Source organism: Seriola aureovittata, chromosome 21 (genome assembly GCF_021018895.1).
Source record: "Seriola aureovittata isolate HTS-2021-v1 ecotype China chromosome 21, ASM2101889v1, whole genome shotgun sequence".
In the NCBI taxonomy this organism is placed as follows: Eukaryota; Metazoa; Chordata; class Actinopteri; order Carangiformes; family Carangidae; genus Seriola; species Seriola aureovittata.
The window spans coordinates 14666712-14687732 of record NC_079384.1 but is presented as its reverse complement, the minus strand read 5'-3'; the positions used below and the strand labels follow the sequence as shown (position 1 = coordinate 14687732).

The following is a 21021-nucleotide window of genomic DNA, read 5'->3' as shown; positions in this document are numbered from 1 at the left end:
GAGACATACCTCTTTAATTACTTTTTTTGTTGACCTTTGTCTTTTTTGTTTCCTGCCTCTCCACAGGCTCGAATGCAGAGTCCTCCACGGCCCACATGAATAACCTGAAGCGAGGGCCCCAGCTGCGGCAGCCCCAGCCCCTCCTCTACATCACCACCACAGGCACTGGGGGCCAGCGCACTCGGAGACACTGAGCCATCGCCCACGTCCACCCTCCACACCAGCACTAACACCCAAACCAGCTGAGCCTGAAAGGGAGAGCACCCACACCCACCCTCAGCACAGATTAAAATGAACACTTAACCCCTCAGTGAGTGACATTAGGCATGATTTGCGAGGCAATATGATGGAGACTTAACCAGACAGGAGCTGGATACCTCCACACAGGTCTCCTCTGTGCTTTACTGAGCGATGGCGCTGACAGGCTCCAAGCCTACAGATGCCAAAGACTGCTAGACGTACAGTGCGTGTTCTGTTCAGTCACGTGTTTCCCCTTTAAAGCTTGCTGTCGTGCTGAATTACTTGTTATCGTCAAGTCGGGATGGTGTCAAGCTCATTATGAATGCAACACTGTACTAATGTTTGTACATTATGAGTATATATAGTCTGGTAACCTTCAGTGCTTGTAATGAAGGCCAGAAACGGAGACATTAAGCTAATGAGGGATGTTTATGGGGCTACACCTCACAGTAATGATGTAAATGAGTGTTGAGGGATAAAGGATGAAAAAACATTGAAAGGATATTACACTAATGGCAGTGTGAGAACTGTATAATGAGCAAAGGCCTACCATCAAAATGTTTCGGTGTCAGTATGTTTCTTGTAGTAAGGTTGTTTCAATTTAATGACACACATATATTTGAGTAAAAAAAAATATACTTGATCATCTTGATTGTTGTGCACTTCTGGATTTAAACCTTGTATTCTCACATGCCCCAGGTCTATGCCTTTTCTTACCCAAACTTGACTGTTAAATGTCATATGCTCTGTTTGTGTAGATAATACCACAGGTTAGTTGGCTGTATTTTTAATGAATTATTTAACTGTTGCCTTTTCTTTTATGTTGTTGTTGTCATATACATTGTTTTCATATTACTACTTTCTATGCTTTGTTTTGTACATTTTTTTTAATTTGTACCCAAATAAATTCAAATGAAATATGTTAAATGTTGCTTATTTTCCAGTAAAATGTGTGTTTGCTATTGTGAGAGAAAAGGAAAACTGATCAGGGCAGTTCAGATGGTCATTTTATGCAGAAATGTATTGATTAGAAGCAAGATCCAAATCAACATATGAAAGCGTGCATCAAATACTTACTCTGACATTATTTTTAACAGTTTTGGTCCCGTGCTTAAGACTAAAATATCCTATAATGTCATGGAAAGGAGAATTTTGTATGAGACACTACACAGGACTCTTTGCATTGGTCTCATGTGTAATGATCTAAAATGTCCACTAGATGTTGCACAGTGGCCACAGTTGGGATGAAGAGTATTGACACACCCAGCCTCCAGGCTTCAGGTCACCATCAATGGACCATCTCTCTACTGACATTGACAACACAAGTTTCACCAACTACAGACACTTGTAGTTAAATTAGCTTGATTTAACATTTATAAGATCAATTTTGTGATTTTACTCATTTTGTAAAAACTTTTATGGATTGTATTTAAGAGGTTGCATTTATGATTTTTCATATTAAATTATATGCAGCACATTGCTATTTTGTATTCTTTAGTTTGACTATGAATGCTTGGAAAGGATTATTATCCTGTGTGTGGGTCCATGTGCTGTCAAACACAAAAAGCAGTGTGTTTAATCTGTCTTTACAGCTGGTTGCTTGTACTAAAAATAATACTAAAACTATTTCAGTGATCTAAAAGGTCTCTGTAACATTGAAAGCCCCAATTCATGATTAAGTAGGCATTATAATAGTACTAAAATAAATGTAGTAGTTCTTGGAGACCTCCAGAAGAAAGTCTATAAGTCATAAAACGTTCACTTTTTCAACTTGAGTACTTTGCAGCCGACGACGCCTCTGAAAATGACACAAAAACACATGCGAACAAATGAATAAATACAAGATTTCATCCCATTGTATTGAGAGAAGAGGAGTCGGAAGTACCGCCTCCTCTTCGCTACTGGCACCGTCCTTGTCCAATCACAAATGACTCATTGCGTAATTGATGTGTTGCTCGACCAATGAGCGGCGGGATCACGGTTCTCCAGCGGTAGTGCACGTACAGCTGATTTGCAACCCGCCGAAGCTAAAGCAGAGAAGGAAGAAAAATGTCGCTGTCTCCGACGCGGACCGTTCTAGGATCAGTGTCCTTTTAGGAGAAATCACACGGCATTTCGGTGAGTGGGACAGCCGTCACTAGTTGCATCAAAGGTTAGCGCTTGAATTCGGTCTGTCCCGTCCAGAACCGCAGCCGGTTGTTGTAGTTTTGCCCTTTTTCTGGGACGTTTCAGGCCTGCTGTTGAAAAAAAAAACAGCCACGGCCGCTCATGGCAGCCATGATGAATGTTAGTTATGATGAAATGTTTTGTTGGTAAATTTTGTGTCGTTATTTGGTGGCTGAAAATTCAATGTTTTCTTGTTTACTCAAAGCTTCAAGTCAAATTTTTAGCATTGTGATAATTAAATGCTATAAAAGAACATGTTGAGACGATAATGCTCTGGTGTATTTGCTGTTATTTTTTATTTTATAATCCATTCGTTTGCACAGCTAGACGCTAAACACTTACTCACGCATACCGCACTTATTCCCTGGCAAAAGTTATTATTGGAGTTTAATTATTTTGTGGACAGTATTGGACAGACACTTTCTCTTCCTACGTCTTGTCCAATCACAGAGAAACAGACAGGCAGCAGAACACTGACTCGTTAACTGGCTGCATCACTTATTTGTCTTATCTTGTATATTAAAGCTGTCTGGATGTTTTTCAAATGTGTAGCACATGCTCTTCAGGCTTTATTTTGTTTTGCTTTGTTATGAAGCTGTAATAATTTGAAGCACTAAGCAAATCACATTCCTGTGTTGACATTCTTTGCATCACAGTGAGCGAATAAATGTAAAACTAAGACACAATGTAAAGTTGAGCAAGTCAAGGTTTGAGGTTCTGGACCTGGGACAGGTGTGGACTGAGCACCAGTGTTTCATGATAGGTCTGTAACACCCACAGTGTGTACCTCTACTGATAAACATACAGTACACAGTAGAGCCAATCATGTTTTCATTATAGGCTGTTTTGTTCAAAAATTAGTAAAGTAAAAGAAGATAAGAAATAAAAAAAAATACATCTCTTTGGAAAAACCACATCAGGGTTTCCTGAATCCAGTATGTATTTAAGTAAATGTATCATTCAGTGCTTTTTTTATTTGTTTAAACTGACATGTTTCACTTATTTGGTTTAATGTTAATGGCAGAATGCATTATCACATTCTTAGGTAATTAAACTAAAATGCTTTTAATTGTAAATATTTAAAATATAAAAATGTGGATGGATGTCAGATTTTCAGTAAAACTCTACGTTTGCTATGTAGGAATGTAGGATATTTGTGTAACAAAGGTCGTCTCTCTGGACAGACTAGCACCAGTGAAGTTTGGCCCATTTACAATCAAGTGGCTGTGTCCAGTTTTCAAAGTGAATTCCCATCATATAAACACTAATTTCGCTTTATCCAAAAACACAATGACAGGTGAATACCCCTTTATTCCCCTAAATATCCCAAACCAAAACCAGTCATTATATTTCATATCACAATTAAGCTTCTAATGACCTGAGTTTTACTTTTCCACCAACTAAATTATGGTAGAATTTAATTTGATAGACAAGTCATCAATAGATTACTACACATACTGTAATTAGTTCATAGTATCCTTGAATGCGATTAATGTGGTGAAATAAGAGTATTCATTTTCAAATTATATCAAATGTTTTGATGCTGAGTTACAATGCTTAAAAGCTTTGGCTCTAACTGTGATTTTCTTGGTTTTTCTTTTTCTTTCAGATTGAAACCTCTTCTGTGGTGCTGCCATGAGTGATCATAACCTTTATGAAACCGTACAAAGAAAGTAAAATGTTCTAACCGCTCAAATGTGGGAGGTTTTACCTGGACTATAACTTCCCATTTTGCCAGGTCAGCTTCAACCATAACCATTTAAAAAGAGAAGGGTATACTGTAACACTACATGGGCCTCTTAGGTGACCTGATCTGATAATTACAGCCTCTAGAGCCTCGTCCTTCAGCTAAAAGATAAAATTTCAGCAAAGACATGGACCCATCTGCCAGGATGGTGAGTCTGGACGCCCAGGGGAACATGGTTTTCACTGTGGTAAAGCCGGTCATGGGCATCTTTCAGGTTTCTTCAGAGCAAGCCGGCGGTGTAGCACAAGGGGGCATGGGTCTCCAGGGTTTATCTGAAAACACACTGGTCCTCCCTCAAGTGCAAGGCCAGGCTCCGCTAGATCAGAACCAGGTGGAAATGCACACCTTACAGCCTCATGTTCAGCCCCAGATGCAGGTTTCTGGCCCGGTCGTCCAGACTGAGGACGTGTCTCAGAATCAGGAGCCGCCACCAAACTCAAGCACACATTCAGAGTCCAGTACCCACATGCCATTTGCAGAGGTGTCGTCGCTCCTGGATCCCAACATGAAAGGATCTAAAGCTCGTAAGTGGCCAGTTGTTTGAAGATCACACCTTTTGAATGTTCATCACACTGTCGCTGGGGTTGGGTTACAATCGCTGGTTCTGTTTTGGATTTAGTTCCAAGTTGGTAAAGTACAGAGCTTGAATCTTGTGGTACTTACAACAATGTAACATTCAGGTCACTGAGCTCATTTACAAATTCTTATCAGGTTCTATAATCAGACCAGTTTTATAGTTTAGTTATTCTAAACCATTGCCATTCAGAACATTTCAAATCTAAGCCCTAATAAATAAATATGACAAGGGATTCATATTTGATGAGCAAATTCAATATGGCATCCAGATTTGATTAAACACTATTCCCATATCCCAACCCTACTGTGCCGATGCGTTCACCTCTTCCTGTGTCGCTCTAATTTCAGGGAAGTATCTGATCTCGTACGATGAAATTAAACGGCGCCTTCAGGCCCCGGAGAAGATGTCGCTGCGCTCCTTGGCGGCGTACACTCGGGTCAGCCGAGGACCAGCCAGCAAGAAAACGCTGCTAGAGTCGCTCAATGTACTCGGCCTCACGCCAAGCACAACTACCTCTGTTTCCTCCTCGTTCTCCAAACTCACGGAAGGTGACAGATGTGTTCCTGTGTGCGTGTGTGTGTACATGTGCGTGCGTGTGTGTGTACATGTGCGTGCGTGTGTGTGTGTGTGTGTATGTGCGAAGTCATTTAACTCTAAGAACTTGAGTGCAAGAGAATTGTTTTAATTTGTGTGTGTTCTTAGGCGACACCAGGGCTTTGTGTGACGATATGAAAGATTTCGCCCACGACTACATTGACTACGGAAACATGGCTAAACAACTCATCCCAGAGACAAATACAGTTCAACACTGGTCCAAAATTATTGAAACTAAGTATGTGCTTTGTATTCAAGCTTGTTTTTCCAAGGAATTGTGGAAAAAAGGAGTAACAGCACTTTCTTTTTCTCTCAGGAACCACCTCGAGGATATGAGAAAATGTTTCAACGACCCGGTCAACAGTGGCGCGTTCGACAGTGTCACTCATGGACTCGGTCTGGGAATGTTGGATGTTGCACTGGACATGATCATCATGGTGATTGAGCAGCAGATTCGCATCTTGTCCGGTGCAGCGGCGTCGGACCCCGCTGACTCCGGGCCGGCGTCGAGGCGTATCCGCAGGCGCCACCGCAAAGCCCGCTCAGCTGAAATGGAGAAGGCTCACAAGTTGTCGGAAGGGGTCAAAGAGCAAGGGAAGGTCATTTCAAAAGGCAAGGGGCGGGGCAAAGCCAGGAAGAAAATAAGACAGGAAACTGGAGGTGTTGTTCCCGTGGAAACTCAAGCAGAGCAGTGCAAGTCAGATGATGTGGAGAGTAACGTCCTCACCCTGGTTTCTGTAGGATATGAGACTGTTTCCAGTGGTCTGAATGCAGCCGGAACTGTTTGACACCGGGTCACATGACGGGTCTGAAGAACCAATCATAGTCCCATTCAAAGGGACGCTCAGCAACGGGACTCGAGCTCTGCACAAGCTGAGTTGGGTGGAGCTCCCGTGAAGGCGATCAAAGGTTGTGATGAGCTCAGCATCAGAGTATAATGTCACATTTTGGAGTCACACTTATGTTGCCGGAGCTAGCAGGCGGTTAGCTTAACTAAGCATGCGGACTGGAAACAGGGAAAGAGCTAGGCCTGGCTCTGTCTACATGTGACAAAATCCACCTACCAGCAACTCTAAAGCTTATTAATTCAGTTTTATATCAGGTTAGGTGCATGACTGTTTCTTGGCTGTAAAATGCTGAATTGTCATTTTTACACTTTATCATACATTTTTTTTGTTAGAAAGCTAAATGCTGGTAGGCAGATTTTTTTTTACCATTAGACAGAGCAAGGCTAGTTGTTTCCCCCTGTTTCCAATCTTTATGCTAAGCTAAGCTAACCAGGCGCCGCGACATCACTGTACAAATATGAAGAACTGTTGGCAAGAAGGTATTTAGGCACATTTCTCAAACTGTTGAATTATTTCTTTTACATGAATCCCCTGTTTCTTTAGTAGCAGTTTTTATATGTATCTAGATGTCTAAACTGAATCTTATCTAGAATATTTTTTCATCCTAGGTTTTTAGTGAACAGACAAACATCTGTACGTAAAATGTAAACACTGAATAAACCTGTCCAGGCACATGTACAGGAACAGATGATATCAGAGGTCTGGATTATATTTTTTTTCACTGGTTGTATAATGTCTCCGGTTCCTCTGTTTGTATTTATTGTCTAGACTTCCTGTTCTGTTGTATTGTACTAGAGTTATGAAATATGAAGTAATGTCTGTTTTTACTGGAACCTCAAGAGTTGAGTAAAATATAAAGATTTAATTTTCATAACCACTTTCAATGTGTTATTGTCTTATGATAAAAGACGTAAATGGAGCAAGTGGAGTCTGAATCTGTTGGAACGTAAATATACTTGAACTTGAACAATCCTGAGATGTTTTAAGAGATGGAAGTCAGGGTAAGAATAAAATTATACGGCTGACGAGAGACCTAAATTGCAATCCAACCCCATTTGACATTTTCCATTCTCGGAAAAATGCCATCTAATAATATACTTGTGTACAGAAACAGATGCCAGATGCCTACCTGTCTGTGTTGCTGTTTTGGCTCGGATTTTCTGGAAGCCGAAAGGCATTGTGGGAGATTTTTAGGGCCGTAGGAATATACTCAGCAGAGTCAGCCAAGTGCTAATACCCTAACTGTACACACATACAGGGAGGGGGGAGAGAGAACAGCTTTAGTGAGGATTTTCTCCGTATTAACCCAGCCAGCTGGAGTACAGGGAAGACAGACGCGTTCAGAAAACAAACAGTTTTATTTTGAAACAAAACCAGAGTGTAAGATGGGTAGGGGTTGGATCAGTGTGAGTATAGTGAGACGCAGAGTAGGCTGAAGTAGGTTTTCTCAAGCGAATGACTCAAAAGAAAGAAATCTGGAAAAGTGGCTATAAGAAAGTGCTGTGTGTTCTGCATGAAGATGTCAACCTGAGAAAGTTTCACCACCAGCTGTCCAAAGACCAGAGAGCGGAGCAGGATGGGACACCCTAATGTGCCACTCACATACAGCTACACCCGTTCCCACAGGGATAAACGCAGATCCAGTCGACTGCAACCGTACACACCAAACGGTGAGTTGACGGATGTTTTACAGTGTAGAAGGTGGTCTTCAGAATATGTAGGACCATGATATTATATAGTGTGGGTGTAATATCTTCATTCACAGAACTGACACACTCTGTTTCATTCTCCACACTTACACATGGGATCTCTCTGGTGTAGCCAGATTTTTATATACTGTCGGCCATTTAACAACATCATATGTACTTCACTGATTTCTGTTGAGAATTATAAAATACATGCTGTATTAATGTTTTAGATCCTTTAATCTTCCAGTGAGCCATTGTTTCATATTCATTTCTGTACAATATGAAAATCAAATAGTAGACTTTTGAAGCATGCACTTGAACATCAGTGCTGCATTATTTTTTTGCCAATTTACATGATCATTGTGCGGTAATGCAGTTTAGGTGCGGATTGATTAGGCTGTCGCACCAAATTACCTTTTCACATTTCAAGCAAGTTTCAAGAGTCTGGTATCTGATTTTCATACCATGTGGAAATGACTAGAAATCAATGAAACCAGCAGCACAGTTTGCAAAATGATTAAATGTGATGTAAAGTAAACATGATTTGTAGTGAATGGGCTAAAACATGGAAAACCACTGATGTGGTCCTTTAAGCCTCCTAATATGTCTCCGCATGCTCGCGCCTTCTGTTGATGGTCTGGTGTTTACTGAGGCGAAGGCTGGGAATACAGTGGCCACATTACTAATCACTATCAGTGACTGTCCTCTGCATAAGTTAACTGAAGAACCACTCAAAAGAGAATCTGCTTGGCAACTGGAGGGTTTCATTTCTGCTCAGACACAGCTGAGAAAATCTGACCAGGAAAATGATTTTTTACGGTTGAAGTGTCCTTGAGCAGAGAACTTACCGTGAAGCTGGTCAGGGCTGCAGTATGAAATGGACAGTAGCTCGGAGACGTCTCCATGAGGCTCTCCACCGGTGCAACTCGCTTTTCAAAATGTCTAATTTCCACCGGAGTTTCAGCATAGTTTAATAGAATGAATATAGAAGAGTTATATTTGGATCATTAGTGAACCAAATATCTATGAATGACACTATCCACTGTGGATATGAAGAGATGGTGATATTGATCTATTAGAGTGCTGGTTGTTCAGTCCGCCTTTTTGGTGCAGGCTAATATTTCCCAAGAACTTCTGAATTAATTGTAATGAAATTTTGTACAGACATTTGTGGCACCAACAAAATGAAGCATACTGACATTGATGACCACCTGACCTTTCCTCTAGCCCCACCATGAGGTTGACATTTGTGGTTTTGAGTGTATATCTCAACAACTATTGGATGGATTGCCATGAAGTTTAGTACAGACATTCACACCCCCCTTGGCATGAACTGTAACAACACTGGTGATCCCTTAACTTGTCTGTAGACCTATAGCACCAAAAACACCAACATACAGTCAGGAAAAGGTCTAAACCAGGAAGATCAGAGGGTGACAGCTGGATGTTTTGCAAGAAGGAATGACATGTATCTTTGCACACTTAGTTAAATTATTCTCAGAGATCTTTACTCCTCTTCAAAATGCATTTCAAATGGAGAATCCCAGTTGTACTGTGCTCTTTATACTTGCAGTATTTTCTCATTGGTGTGTTTTCGTGTGCTTTTTTATGAGCAACCCTCCTTCTCTCTCGCCTAACAGTAATGACTTTCATATTTCTTATGCTCCCATACAGCATCCATAGCCTTTTACTTGCGCCCCATTTTATGACCCTTAATATGTCCCCCCACAGACAACCTGAACAATGCATTAGGCGCCATTAGAGTCCTTGGTTTGGAGCTGATTGAGGATGAACTTAAACCACATCTGAACACAGTGCTGACCAACATTAAGGAGAGGAGTGAGTTCATTTATACTATCTTTTCACTGTTTTTTTCTCATTTCTAATTAGAATTTATTACAGGCTTTGAAATCCACGCTACCTGCTAGATGCATAAAAATATATCACAACCTGTCATAGGCTTCGTGGCATACTGAGGGGATTCAGGGTTATTTTTTGTGTCATGTAGTCTGTCATTTGATGTGATTTGAATTATAAAATGTAGACAGATTTGCTACCACATGCAATTTACATATTTATGTGTTTCCATACCGATATACCTTAAGATAGCATGCCTCCCACCTCTAGTGGCAATAACAGCCCCCCTCATTCTGAATGATAAAACCTGTAGCAAAACTACTGTGAGGAAATGAGGATCTGGGGGTTGAGAGGCTGTGAAGGGATCAATTGTATGACAGTTGTAAGTCCCTGGTAGACGTTAAGCTGTATTTGTGTCTCCTAGCAGGAGAGCAACAGGGGGATAGAGAGGCAGAAGAGGTAAAGACAGGTCATAGAGATCAAGCAGAGAGTTAAGATGGAGAACCCCGTAAAGACAAAACTCAGTACTAGTCTGCTCAAGGATTAAAGGGACAAATCGTTCAAAAACGACAGCTGCTTCAACTTGACACACACGTAGTTCATATAATTTCATCCCTCGAGCCAAATTCTTCTTTGGCTTTGGCCTCATTAAATGGTTCTGATATGTTATGTTTCTTATGAATTTGTATCAGTGTTGTGTTTACATGTGTAATTCCACTTGTGTCCAGAGAAAGGTGCTGCTGAGCAGGTAGTGATCAGTGGGATCCTGCCGATCCTGGCCCTGTCTCTGAGGAGCAGAGGGCCCCTCACTCCACTGACTGCAAGACTAGTGGCTGAACTCGCCAAGGAATGTAAGTTATCGATACAGATATATGTTTGCTATAATTTCTACTTAAGTTAATGAAGCGTACGAGATCAGTCACGTGCTTGAGCTATTTCTTGTTGCCTGCCCTGTATATATTTTTTTTTCAGCTGTGGTGCGTAAAGGTTTTGGTGACTCAGGCTTGGTTACAGCTCTGCTGTCGGTGCTGACCAGTACAGACCAAGAACTGCTCCTTAACGCTGCAATGGCCATCTCACGCATGTCTTATGACAGCTGTAAGTGAAGGGAACAATTTACAAATCCCTCCTGATGAGTTCTGGAAATAAACCTTTTTTTTTTTGTTTCATGCTCATATTTTAGCTTGTGTCATTAATTGTAATGCATATGTGCCATTACAAGAGACCGTTCCCAACAGGATTTAAACTCCTTAAACTTCCAGTTTGCATTTTAAATGGTTTGACTTAAGGTAAATTATTTTCGGTGCTGTAAAGAAATTCAAAATAACGCTTTACTGCACAGACAGTGACTGAGGGAAGTGGTTACTCGTTGGCAAACAAGAGTTAAGAAGGTAAAAATCTGAAGATGGTAAATCTTTCTCAAACGTCCTGGAACAAATGACTGGCAGACAGATGAAGAAGTAACTCCCATCATGTTCAACTTCTTGGTAAAACACACAATAACAGGTAGAGCACAAAGTTACAACAGAGCTTATGTGAAATACAGTTTGATTCAGGAAAAAAAAAACACTGTTGACTGTGAGACAGAAGCTACTAAGTCATGTTAGCCTTGGTTTCATTTGTTTTCTCCCTCTTACAGGAGGTTTATGAAGAGAAATGCTACTCACTCCAATGAATTTAACTGTGTGAATGTTTTCATATGCAATTCGAATTGATCACTTTCTCTGCCTCTCTGTGTTCCTGTGTCTCCCTCAGCAAAGCACCAGGAAATGTTACTACGTCGAGGTGCCGTGCCTCGTCTTGTTGCCATCCTGATTCGTTTCCCTGATAAGGAGGCCCTGGAGGAGGTGTGCCTGCAGGCCCTGTGCAACCTCAGTGGCATGGGAGTGGCAGAGGAGGCAGGGATGGTCTGGGAGAGGGGTGCGTCTGTGAGGCCGGGGGAGTCTGTGTTTCATGGTGTTTCTCCTCACACCTGTGGTTTCGCTTCCTCTGTGACTCTCGTGCGTGTGTCTCAGTGGGCACCGGGACAGTATGCGGTCAACATCGAGGTTTTCCAGCGTTGCTCCTCCTCCTTCTGGAACCTTCACGGGAACAAGCGGACTGCTCGTTGGTTCCCGATCTCCAGCTTGTGGAATTCTTCAAATCTGTACAAGCTGATGAAGTTCTCTACGAGGAACGTTCCTCGGACAAAGAGTCTGAGGACTCGCGTGTTCCACACTTTTCTCTGACAGTTGAAATACTGCAAACATGGTGGCCTAACCTAACTGCTAACAAAGTAAGAGTGTTGATGTGCAAAAGAACATCAGGGAATGTTTACATACAACAAACCCAGACATGCACACGTGGATCTCTTTATCTCTGTTCCTGTTGACCTTTATCTTATATTTTTGTTCTTTGTGTTGGCGTTCATTGGCCGAGTTTGTAAGTTTTATTACGAAAATAGACTTTTCAACCACCCACTTCATGTAAAACAAAGTAGGTGGCAGTTCCTTCTGGCTTATTCAGCTTTTATGGGACTATGCTACACAGTTCCCACGCAGGAAAATGATACAAATAAAATTTAAAAAAAAAAGCTGTATCTAAACATGAAAACCTTAATGAATGCTATGATGACGTCCTTGCTGACAGTTTGTTCACAAGTGCTTGAAATCATTGTGAATTTCTATTCCAGGCAGCAATATTGATATATTGATGTACTTTTCTATATTGCAATTATATTTTATTATGGCTCATTTAATTTTACCCCATGTTTTTGATTGTCTCTGACATCCACTTTAAATAATAAAATATCTCGACATATAATGTGCGTATGTGTCTGTGCAGCAGGCTAACAAGGTCATTACTCTCTGGTGTCAGGGGTAAGTTTTTACATAATTTGTATACTTATTTATAGGATTTTGTTAGTTAAAGAGAGCTTTGTTATTGTTGTTAATTACATACATTTTATGAAGTAACATGGTTTTTGTTCAGCTAATTCCTTCACATAACAGTTTGAGGTTACAAATTTCTTTTCTTTTTTAGAAATACTGACCAAAAACATACACAAGCAATAGATACATAACACATATTACTATTTCTTGTGCAATTCAACAGCCTTAATTGTCAATCTGTGTACATAAGTTTTAAAAAATCCCTTTAACCTGGCAAGCTTGGGGGGGGGGGGGGGGGGACGGGACACTTTGTAAAGGTACGTACCCTTTCACTATCATACAATCAGGATTTCAAACACCGTGGTTCACCTACTCTTAACCCAAACAACTGCTTCAAAATCCCACAGGCGCTGTGCTGACATTAGCCCCAAATGACGACAAGCTGAGAGCCCACAAACTATGCCTCCGGGACACCCCTGATCCGCTGAAAGCTTGGCTTCTTGTTTGCTGCACTTGGCTCAGTCATTTGATTCAAATGGGTTTTTCAACTGCAGGGAAAATGACTATGGAGGCTGCGAGAACACAGGCAGAAGGCTACCCAGGTAAGACACAGGCTAATGGGCTTATAGTCTCACAGTGACAAAATGTGACTTGCATCACCTTTCAGGATTGCATTGTAGTTTGAGTCCCACAACGTGAAGGTGAAAAGTTTTCATGAGTAACAGCCATGATGTGTCTCCTTGTCAGCTGACAAACATGCAAATATGTCCTTAATTAATCTCCATCTATTCTTCTCTCACATACTGTTTCAGACTTGTAGGGGTCAGTGAGTACCAGAGGTGACCACTAGATGGCATGCATGTGCTTTGTAGAAACCTCTGTAGTCTTTGCACAGTGTAAACTTTAAAGAAATGAAAAACCAATTTGTGACTTTGAACACGTGCCCACACACACGGACTGAATTTAATAACGACACGCTGCCTGACTGCACGTCTCACTGGATATTCTCAGATATTTACATAGATTTAATTGGTTTACTTTCCCCTGCTGATATGAAAGCATTTTGTGGTAGTGTCTAAGTTAAATTGATCGCTTGCCTTTTGACTGTAAAGCTGTTAAATACGAAAGCCAACACAAAGATAGACACAAGTGTATCCCTCTTTCAATCTTTCTCCCATTTCTCTTCCTCTAATTACCTCTCTTATTGGTTCCATCCAGCTCCAGGCGTCCAAACGCAGGGGCACGTCCTCTAATCAATCCCAACTTTATTACTCTGGGAGTCACTTAAATATTTGATGCGATAGAGATGAAGCTTTGGAATTATTTACAGGTAGACAAGAGGTGCGCACACCTACTGTCTTGATTGGCCTTTGGTGGAAATCTGGTTCACTGTGGCCTTTTTAAGCTGAAACAAACGCATATTTACACAGGAAAACAGCATTGTAAATGAGATCTCATCTGCTGTCACTATAGCACAGTGAGTCCTGTCAACATGCTTTTACAGGTAGCAATGTGCATGATTTAATTATACCAACACATCTGAACAGACAAAGCATTACAGTAAATATTAAAAGATGTTTGGCTTATTTTTCATTGTTTCTTTATAACACAATACTATACCTAACACTGTTGCAAAATTATACAGTATATGGCGTTAGCTACAGTTTGTGCCTCTTGTGTTAGTATTACACCACAGCTCTAAGCTTCTGAAAAATATATATTTCTAAAAATATACTGTATACCCAGCGGTATTAGAAAAACCCACAGGGTCATTTACCAACTGGCTGCTTTTCTGAAGGTATTGTTGAAAAAATATTCAGTCTGTTACGAAAAAAAAATGTAACCTGTTAACCCCAATTTGCACCTCTTTCTTCAAATCAAAACAAAGATGGTATCTAGAAATGACATATTTCCTTGCTCAATTTGTAGAACATGAACCAAAGTTTGACATTTTATTGATTGAAGTTACTTTCTATTATTTTCATATTGTGGATTAGTATTTTTGCTCATTTTTTCAAAAAGACCATGAGCATATGTCATTTCCCACTAGATAAGGAAATACATTCACAATTTGAGAAATGGGCAAAAAAAAGTCTTTATTGTGCAACAAATGATGGTTACAAGAGTCTTTAAAGGAGCTATTGGTAAGTTTTGCTATCGCTACATAGCCAGCGACCAGTCTACAAGAAAGTTCAGCATTCAAGCATCAAACTTAATTCTTTTACACACCAAGAACTGTCTCCAGCGGTGGAAAGCAACTCCAATCCAATGTTTACTCATCTCTATCACGTCTTTTCTTCTACTGAGGTTAGCATGCTAACCTAGCTAGCCCCGGCCCGTCTCGTCACTTTCCGATAGCGACTCACTGTAGCCTTCAATCTGCCCTGAAGACATAGCGTTGCTCAGAAGGTGTATCAGAAAGAGCTTCTTGCTCTACCCGACAGGAGCTAGCTGCTAACCCTAACCCTGTCTAACACTGCTAACATCCCAGATAACTACGGCCAGCTAGGTTGGTAGCTCAGTGAAAGGAAAAAATTAATTAATAAACTCCTCACAATAATGAAATTGACTTTTAATGATTTCTCGACTTACTTCACAGTTTATTGGTTCTTTTTTTTGCATAATAATAGCCTATATTTCATAATGTCTTTAATTTATTTCATATTGAACACATTGGAGTTCAAATGCACATGGGATAAACCAACTCTAACTTATTGCAACACCGCAATCAAGTTAATATATTGTTGTTTTTTGTCATTGTTGTCTTAATCTTTTGCATAAACACGTGATGCACCAGACACGTGAAGTGTTTAATCAGTAGCTCCCGTTCCACGCTGTAATAGGGAGAGTGCATATATTGCTTTTAATATAAGACTTATTAATAATGCATGATGAACTTTGCATTATATGCCCTCAAACCCAGATAACATGGCTGAAGACTGTTTTATTGCTTGTCTTTGCAAATGAGTCATTTAAACTTTAATCCTCTTGTTGTTTTCTGCAGAAACAACTCCATGTAATTGCATTAGGATTTCATGCTGCTGAGATTCTAATTACTGCTTTCGTCATTTCTTTATTGTGGCCTCAGTTATTCTTAGCCCGTAGCATCCTTCAGCAATAGACAACAATCATGCACCTTGTTGACGTACAACACACACTTTCTCATTTGACATGGGCACACAAACAAACCACAAAATATAAAGGCAAATATAGCGATATTGCCTGTAAGGACACACACAGGCAGAACAACACAACATCTTCAGCCACTCACTGCACAGTGTATGGACACAAACCCACAAACCACAAGCTTTCCACACAAACAGAGCATGAAGGAGTGGTTTTATTTCTCCAGATACATCCTTCCTCAGGGTTTGGTTCTTGTCTTTAAATATAACTGCTTTGATTGTGAAGCAGATAAGATAACAGGCCCCTGATTCTCTGCCTCTCTGACAACCTGCTGCCCTTTGCAGCCGACCAAATTCTTACTTATGGACCTCTGAGACAGGTCGATGACAACTGTCATCAGTAGACATCCTGGATTAGCATTAACCAATCGATTCTTCTGTCAAGTGCAAGTGAGTTTTTAGACAGATCTACTCAACTGTCTTGTGCAACATTCTTCCTGGGGACAGCGGTGGCGTCGACCTTAGAGGAGAGAGCGCTTGTGAGAAGAGTTCAAACGTGTGACATCAGTCTCATGGGTCCATTAGTCAAGGAACTTCAAGCTAAATACACAGTCTTACTGATACAAGTACCGTATATAGTTTGAGATAAACACTGCTCATTTCATATAGTTAGACTGTCTAAACAGCAGCGACAGGGGCCTTATCTGATCAACGGCCACACATTTATATAAACCTGATGAATTGATTAAAGAAAAACATTAAATATCAAAAATAAAAAGTGAGCAAATGTTTTTCTTCTTGTTTCACTGACTTCATTGTAAAATATAACAACATAAATGCAGGAAATATGTTATTCTGACATCCTCATATGATAGATATTATATTATACATGATGGCTTTAGAACATTTCTTTCTTTAATCAGCAAGAGATTGTAAGCAAAACCGTATGATAGAAAGGAACTACTTTAAGAAAGTTTTCCTTATATTCAGGTCTTTCAAATTAAATCTTTGTTACTTTGTGAAGAATTTAATCCAACTTCCACTAAACCTTACTCCGCTTATTGAGTTCCCACTGATACTACTTTTGGACATTCAACAAAGAATCATGAATCATGAATTATATGAATTGTGGAAACTTATTGCAATCAGCTGTGGTTTCTGTGTGAGTGGAGCAAACAACAGTGACAGGAAAATCATATTCTTTCAGCTGCATTGCATTGTGCTCATTTAGATAAAGCTTTGGAGGAAGTTCTTTCTTGTTCTGCCTTAACGCCTCCATGAGACGGTTTCTGCCGTTTCCTCTGTCACTTCTGCTTTCCCACGCTGTCAGACTTCCTACATTCACAATTACATAGTCAGCATTAGTGGCCCGATGATCTTTCTGCACATGTTCCTTGAGCCGAGTCGGTCCCTGGGCGGTGTTCTTTAAATTTCATTGCAATTATATAATTCAGAGCTACAGTTACACAACCCACCGATATCATTACCTTCATGATGTCTTGGGAAACTGAAAGTCTCCATCAACCACCTGCTGGCTTCACTCCACCGCCACCAGCGTCTAGACTCCAGGGGATCCTGTCTTATCACCTATCTTCATATGGGCCTGCGCTTAATGAAATTGCTACACATCGATGGAGCATAATAGCCAGAGTCATTCTCTCTCGCTAACCTCAATAAAGATTGTTATATGCTTCAAATTTCTCTCCTTATTGAACTGTCATTGGTGAAACTGGTGTTTGTGACTATTTAATGGATTGGCACAGTGCTATTTCATGACATAAAAACTATGTTGCTGTGTTTCTTTACATTCAAACACATGACCACAGCAGCTGGTGAATTCTGTATTTCCTGAGTAACAACAACACTGTCCTCAAGTCATGAAACACTTTGAAAAGCTTAAACACATTTTTTAAGTTAATTTTTGCCTTTATTGTGACAGCAACAGTGAGAGAGAGAGAGAGAGACAGGAAAGTCAGGAAAGTCAGGAAGAGAGAAAGAGTGAAAGGATGACATGCAGCAAAGCACCACAGATCGGATTCGAACTCAGGCCACTGCAAAGTTTTTATGGGCCACGTCTCACAACGTGAGCCCCTGAAAAGCTTCAACTTTTTTAATGTTACGTTTCACTCAAGGATGGAGTCTTTGACTGTCCCACTGGCTCTAAAGCTAAATGAAGAGTCACAGTATCATCATGTTGTTGCTCTTGACTCCTGCCCTAACGAACCTGTGGTGACGTAGCTCTCAAAAGCACACAAGGATCAGAGGCGGTGTAATCTCATTCAATGAGACTTTAACTCACATGTGAGGCTTGGATCACACTGCGTACGGAAAACGATTTTCCAATTTTTTAAAATTTTTTGCATGACAAACAACAAAATGACGTTTCATATAAGAAGCACAGGAATAAAGATTGCTATTTGATTCTGAGCGGTTTAAAGTTGAAGTTTTCCATTTATGTTTTCATATTTTTTCTGCTGTACATGCACTGGAAATATCCCAAATTGTGTATTACTAATCCAGTAACACATTGGAAACAGCCTAAATTGAACTTGACCTCTTGTAATATAACAGTTAAAAAAGCAAATTGAAATTTCATCCAGTCTCAGCTGAGCGCCAACACACTTGTGGTTGCCCCGTCATGGTATCAAGCTGTACCAGGTTATGACAAGCAGATGTTAAACTCAACACCAAACACCAAAGAGCCCACCGCGTCCCAGACAGCTTATTTTTACCCAGGGATGTCAGAGAGCTGAATGGTCGGTTCAAACGCTGGCTCCTTCGCTTCTATTTCTGTACCGACATCACAAGCACATGCGGCACAGATGTAGCTCTCTCCTGCTGCTCTGAGCGACAGAATAAGGCTGGTACTGGAACAGGCAACAACAGCCACGACCAAACGCTGAGGCTTTGCTTCAGGCATGTGTGTGTGTGTGTGTGTGTGTGTGTGTGTGTGTGTGTGTGTGTGTGTGTGTGTGTGTGTGTGTGTGTGTGTGTGTGTGCATGTAAATGTGAGTGTGTGTAGTGGTTGGTTGGTGGGAGGGCCATCTGTCCTGGCCTATTACGTCCATCACAGGAGGGCCTAACCATACACATGCACACACAGCTGCCCACATGACCTCATAGATGTTATGGCTCATAGATGGTGCCAGAAAGGACAGCGCGCAGCTAATTGTGGGCTTTTGTTTTCATGCACAGCGTTTTGTTTGATGGCTGTTTTGGGGGGAATATTGCATCTTGACAGAATCAGCGGGGGAAAAAGTGCGAACATGGCGAAGGGACGGAGGGAAGGGCAGAGCGACGGCACACAGAGATGACACGGCAGATGGTTGATTGGAGATTATCACCGTGGGAGGAAACACCAGGAAGCCAATTAGGGGAGGGGAGAGTGACGTGCAGACGGTTGCGGGACCAATCAAAATCCTTCATATTTGATCACGCACTTCAGACCTTTAGAGTGCAAATCTTATGAATGACTACTGGCCAAAATAATTACACACTCTCAAGGAAGAAACTGAATCCTGGAGCAGTGAAAAAGTTAGGATTTTTGTTCATTTTCCAGGAATATAGTGTGAAAGTAGTTAAGAAATGAGATCCAATTCTGCTCTCAGGCCCGTGTGAATGAGACAGTGTGTGTGCCCGTGTGTAAAGATGCATTTGTTTGCATCTGTTAGTCCAAACCTGTGGAGGTGCGCAGCGACTTCTGAGCGCTCGGAGCTGCAGACTTAATGAACTGTTTTAAGAGCTGATTATGGTTGAGACCTCTGGGACGTTCCATTAATCAATGATAACATGACAGGAAAGATCATCTGTCTATGTGTGTGTGTGTGTGTGTGTGTGTGTGTGGTAAAGATGGTGGGGGAGGTTGGTGAGCGAGCAATAAGAAAAGAGACAGTTAAAGACTGAAAGACAAAGATAGAGGCAGAATGTAAGATGAGTCACACACAAAGCAAATAGAAAAGAAGAAAAGATAACAGCGGCAGCAGCTCGACAGAAATGAAAATAGAGAGCTGACTTTGACAAAAACATCAAAATGGTCCTCGAACTTTCTTTCAAGCCTCCCCCTGTGTGTGTTTCATTTCATTTTTCTGCTTTCTGTGCCTGTTTCTGTAAAAGTCTCAGCTCCCTGTTTCTCTCAGCCTGCAGGTGTACAGTACAGTATGAGTGGCTGTCATCCTGCTGAATAATGATGACAGTGCTAGTAAGTATGGCTATCCCTTTGTTTCGAAATGACTTCAGCTCCTCTGACAGGCGGTACCTTGGACAACTCGCTCTGTTTGGGATTCGAGTGCAGACTTTGATCAAAAGTGCCATTAAAATATACATGGTATAGACGTGTGCACACACAAACAGTTCATGGTACAGCAAACACGTGCACGTACTACATCAGACATAACAAACTGCTGATGGCAAGATGCACACACCTGAGCTGAGGTGCGTCTCTTGGAGAAATCGACGCTCTAACATTTAGAGCTCAAGCCAGAGACTCGCACAAAACAAACTCTCCAGGTTTTATTTGAACTGAAGGTTCTGTCACGTAAATAGATGCCGAATACAAATGCTACTCAAACTCATGATTGGACAGCCTTGAGCCCAAACAATAAAGATAAACGTTGTAAAAGCTTGGTTCTGAAGAGGGCCAATTAGTTTGCCCTTCACACATTCACTTGTCAGAGAATGTGTGAAAGGCAGACGAGGAGAGTGAGAGAAGCAGTCAGATGGAAAGGTTTGTACTAATATGTGTTTCAGTGCCGCTCCTTGTCCTGGATATCTTAGGCCTGGAGGAGGAAAACTCATGTGTGACCCCTGGAGAAGAACATTCAGGAATTTGCAAGTTTATTTAACTTTACCGCAGATCAAGGTTCAACTCTAGTCTGGACTAAACTGGACAACAAGCTTCAGAGGAGAGGGAAAAAGAGGCACAGAACATAAATGGAGAAAAAAAGATTATGCAGTTATACACAGTTCTGACGTTAGGCATTTGCACATAGGTACATACTACTGTTCAGCCTGCTCCACATCAGAGCAGTTTTACATTAACATATAAGAGAATCAAATGCCATTAAAACAAGCATGCTAGCAGGCTAGCTTTAAGGCTGTACATAGTCACAGCTGAGCTCTCGGCTAAATGCTAAAGTAAGCTTGCTTTACCACCATCTTAGGTTTGTGTTTAAACAGGCTAACATTTGCTAATTAGCGCTAAACACAAAGTACAACCGATGGGAATGTCATTAGTTTGGTCATGACCAAAATTATGACATGCTAGATGCTAAATTAAGTTAATACTGGAGTTACTACAATTCCTCGTGAGG

At 40.9% G+C, this 21021-nt stretch overlaps 3 protein-coding genes across 3 annotated transcripts in view; all 3 read left to right on the top strand.

Moving 5' to 3' along the window:
* kif19 (kinesin family member 19) overlaps positions 1–1720 on the top strand; it is a 36614-nt gene extending 34894 nt beyond the window's left edge. Inside the window, exon 20 of the mRNA XM_056366858.1 lies at positions 67–1720. Coding sequence (XP_056222833.1) covers positions 67–194 — 128 coding nt within the window. The 3' untranslated portion in view covers positions 195–1720. The remainder of the gene's footprint in view (positions 1–66) is intronic.
* A 526-nt stretch (positions 1721–2246) lies between these two features.
* si:ch73-127m5.2 (uncharacterized protein LOC561202 homolog) lies at positions 2247–7091 on the top strand. The gene is made up of 5 exons (XM_056365223.1): positions 2247–2358; positions 4016–4677; positions 5078–5278; positions 5433–5562; positions 5641–7091. Exons 2-5 carry the CDS (start codon positions 4281–4283, stop codon positions 6110–6112), a joined length of 1200 nt encoding a protein of 399 aa, XP_056221198.1. The 5' UTR covers positions 2247–2358; positions 4016–4280; the 3' UTR covers positions 6113–7091.
* A 315-nt stretch (positions 7092–7406) lies between these two features.
* si:dkey-21e13.3 (uncharacterized protein LOC100150043 homolog) lies at positions 7407–12507 on the top strand. Its single transcript, XM_056366341.1, has 5 exons — positions 7407–7842; positions 9592–9699; positions 10446–10568; positions 10690–10815; positions 11473–12507. The coding sequence occupies exons 1-5, from the start codon at positions 7749–7751 to the stop codon at positions 11943–11945; spliced, it is 924 nt and encodes a 307-aa protein (XP_056222316.1). The 5' UTR covers positions 7407–7748; the 3' UTR covers positions 11946–12507.
* Positions 12508–21021: the final 8514 nt, after the last annotated feature.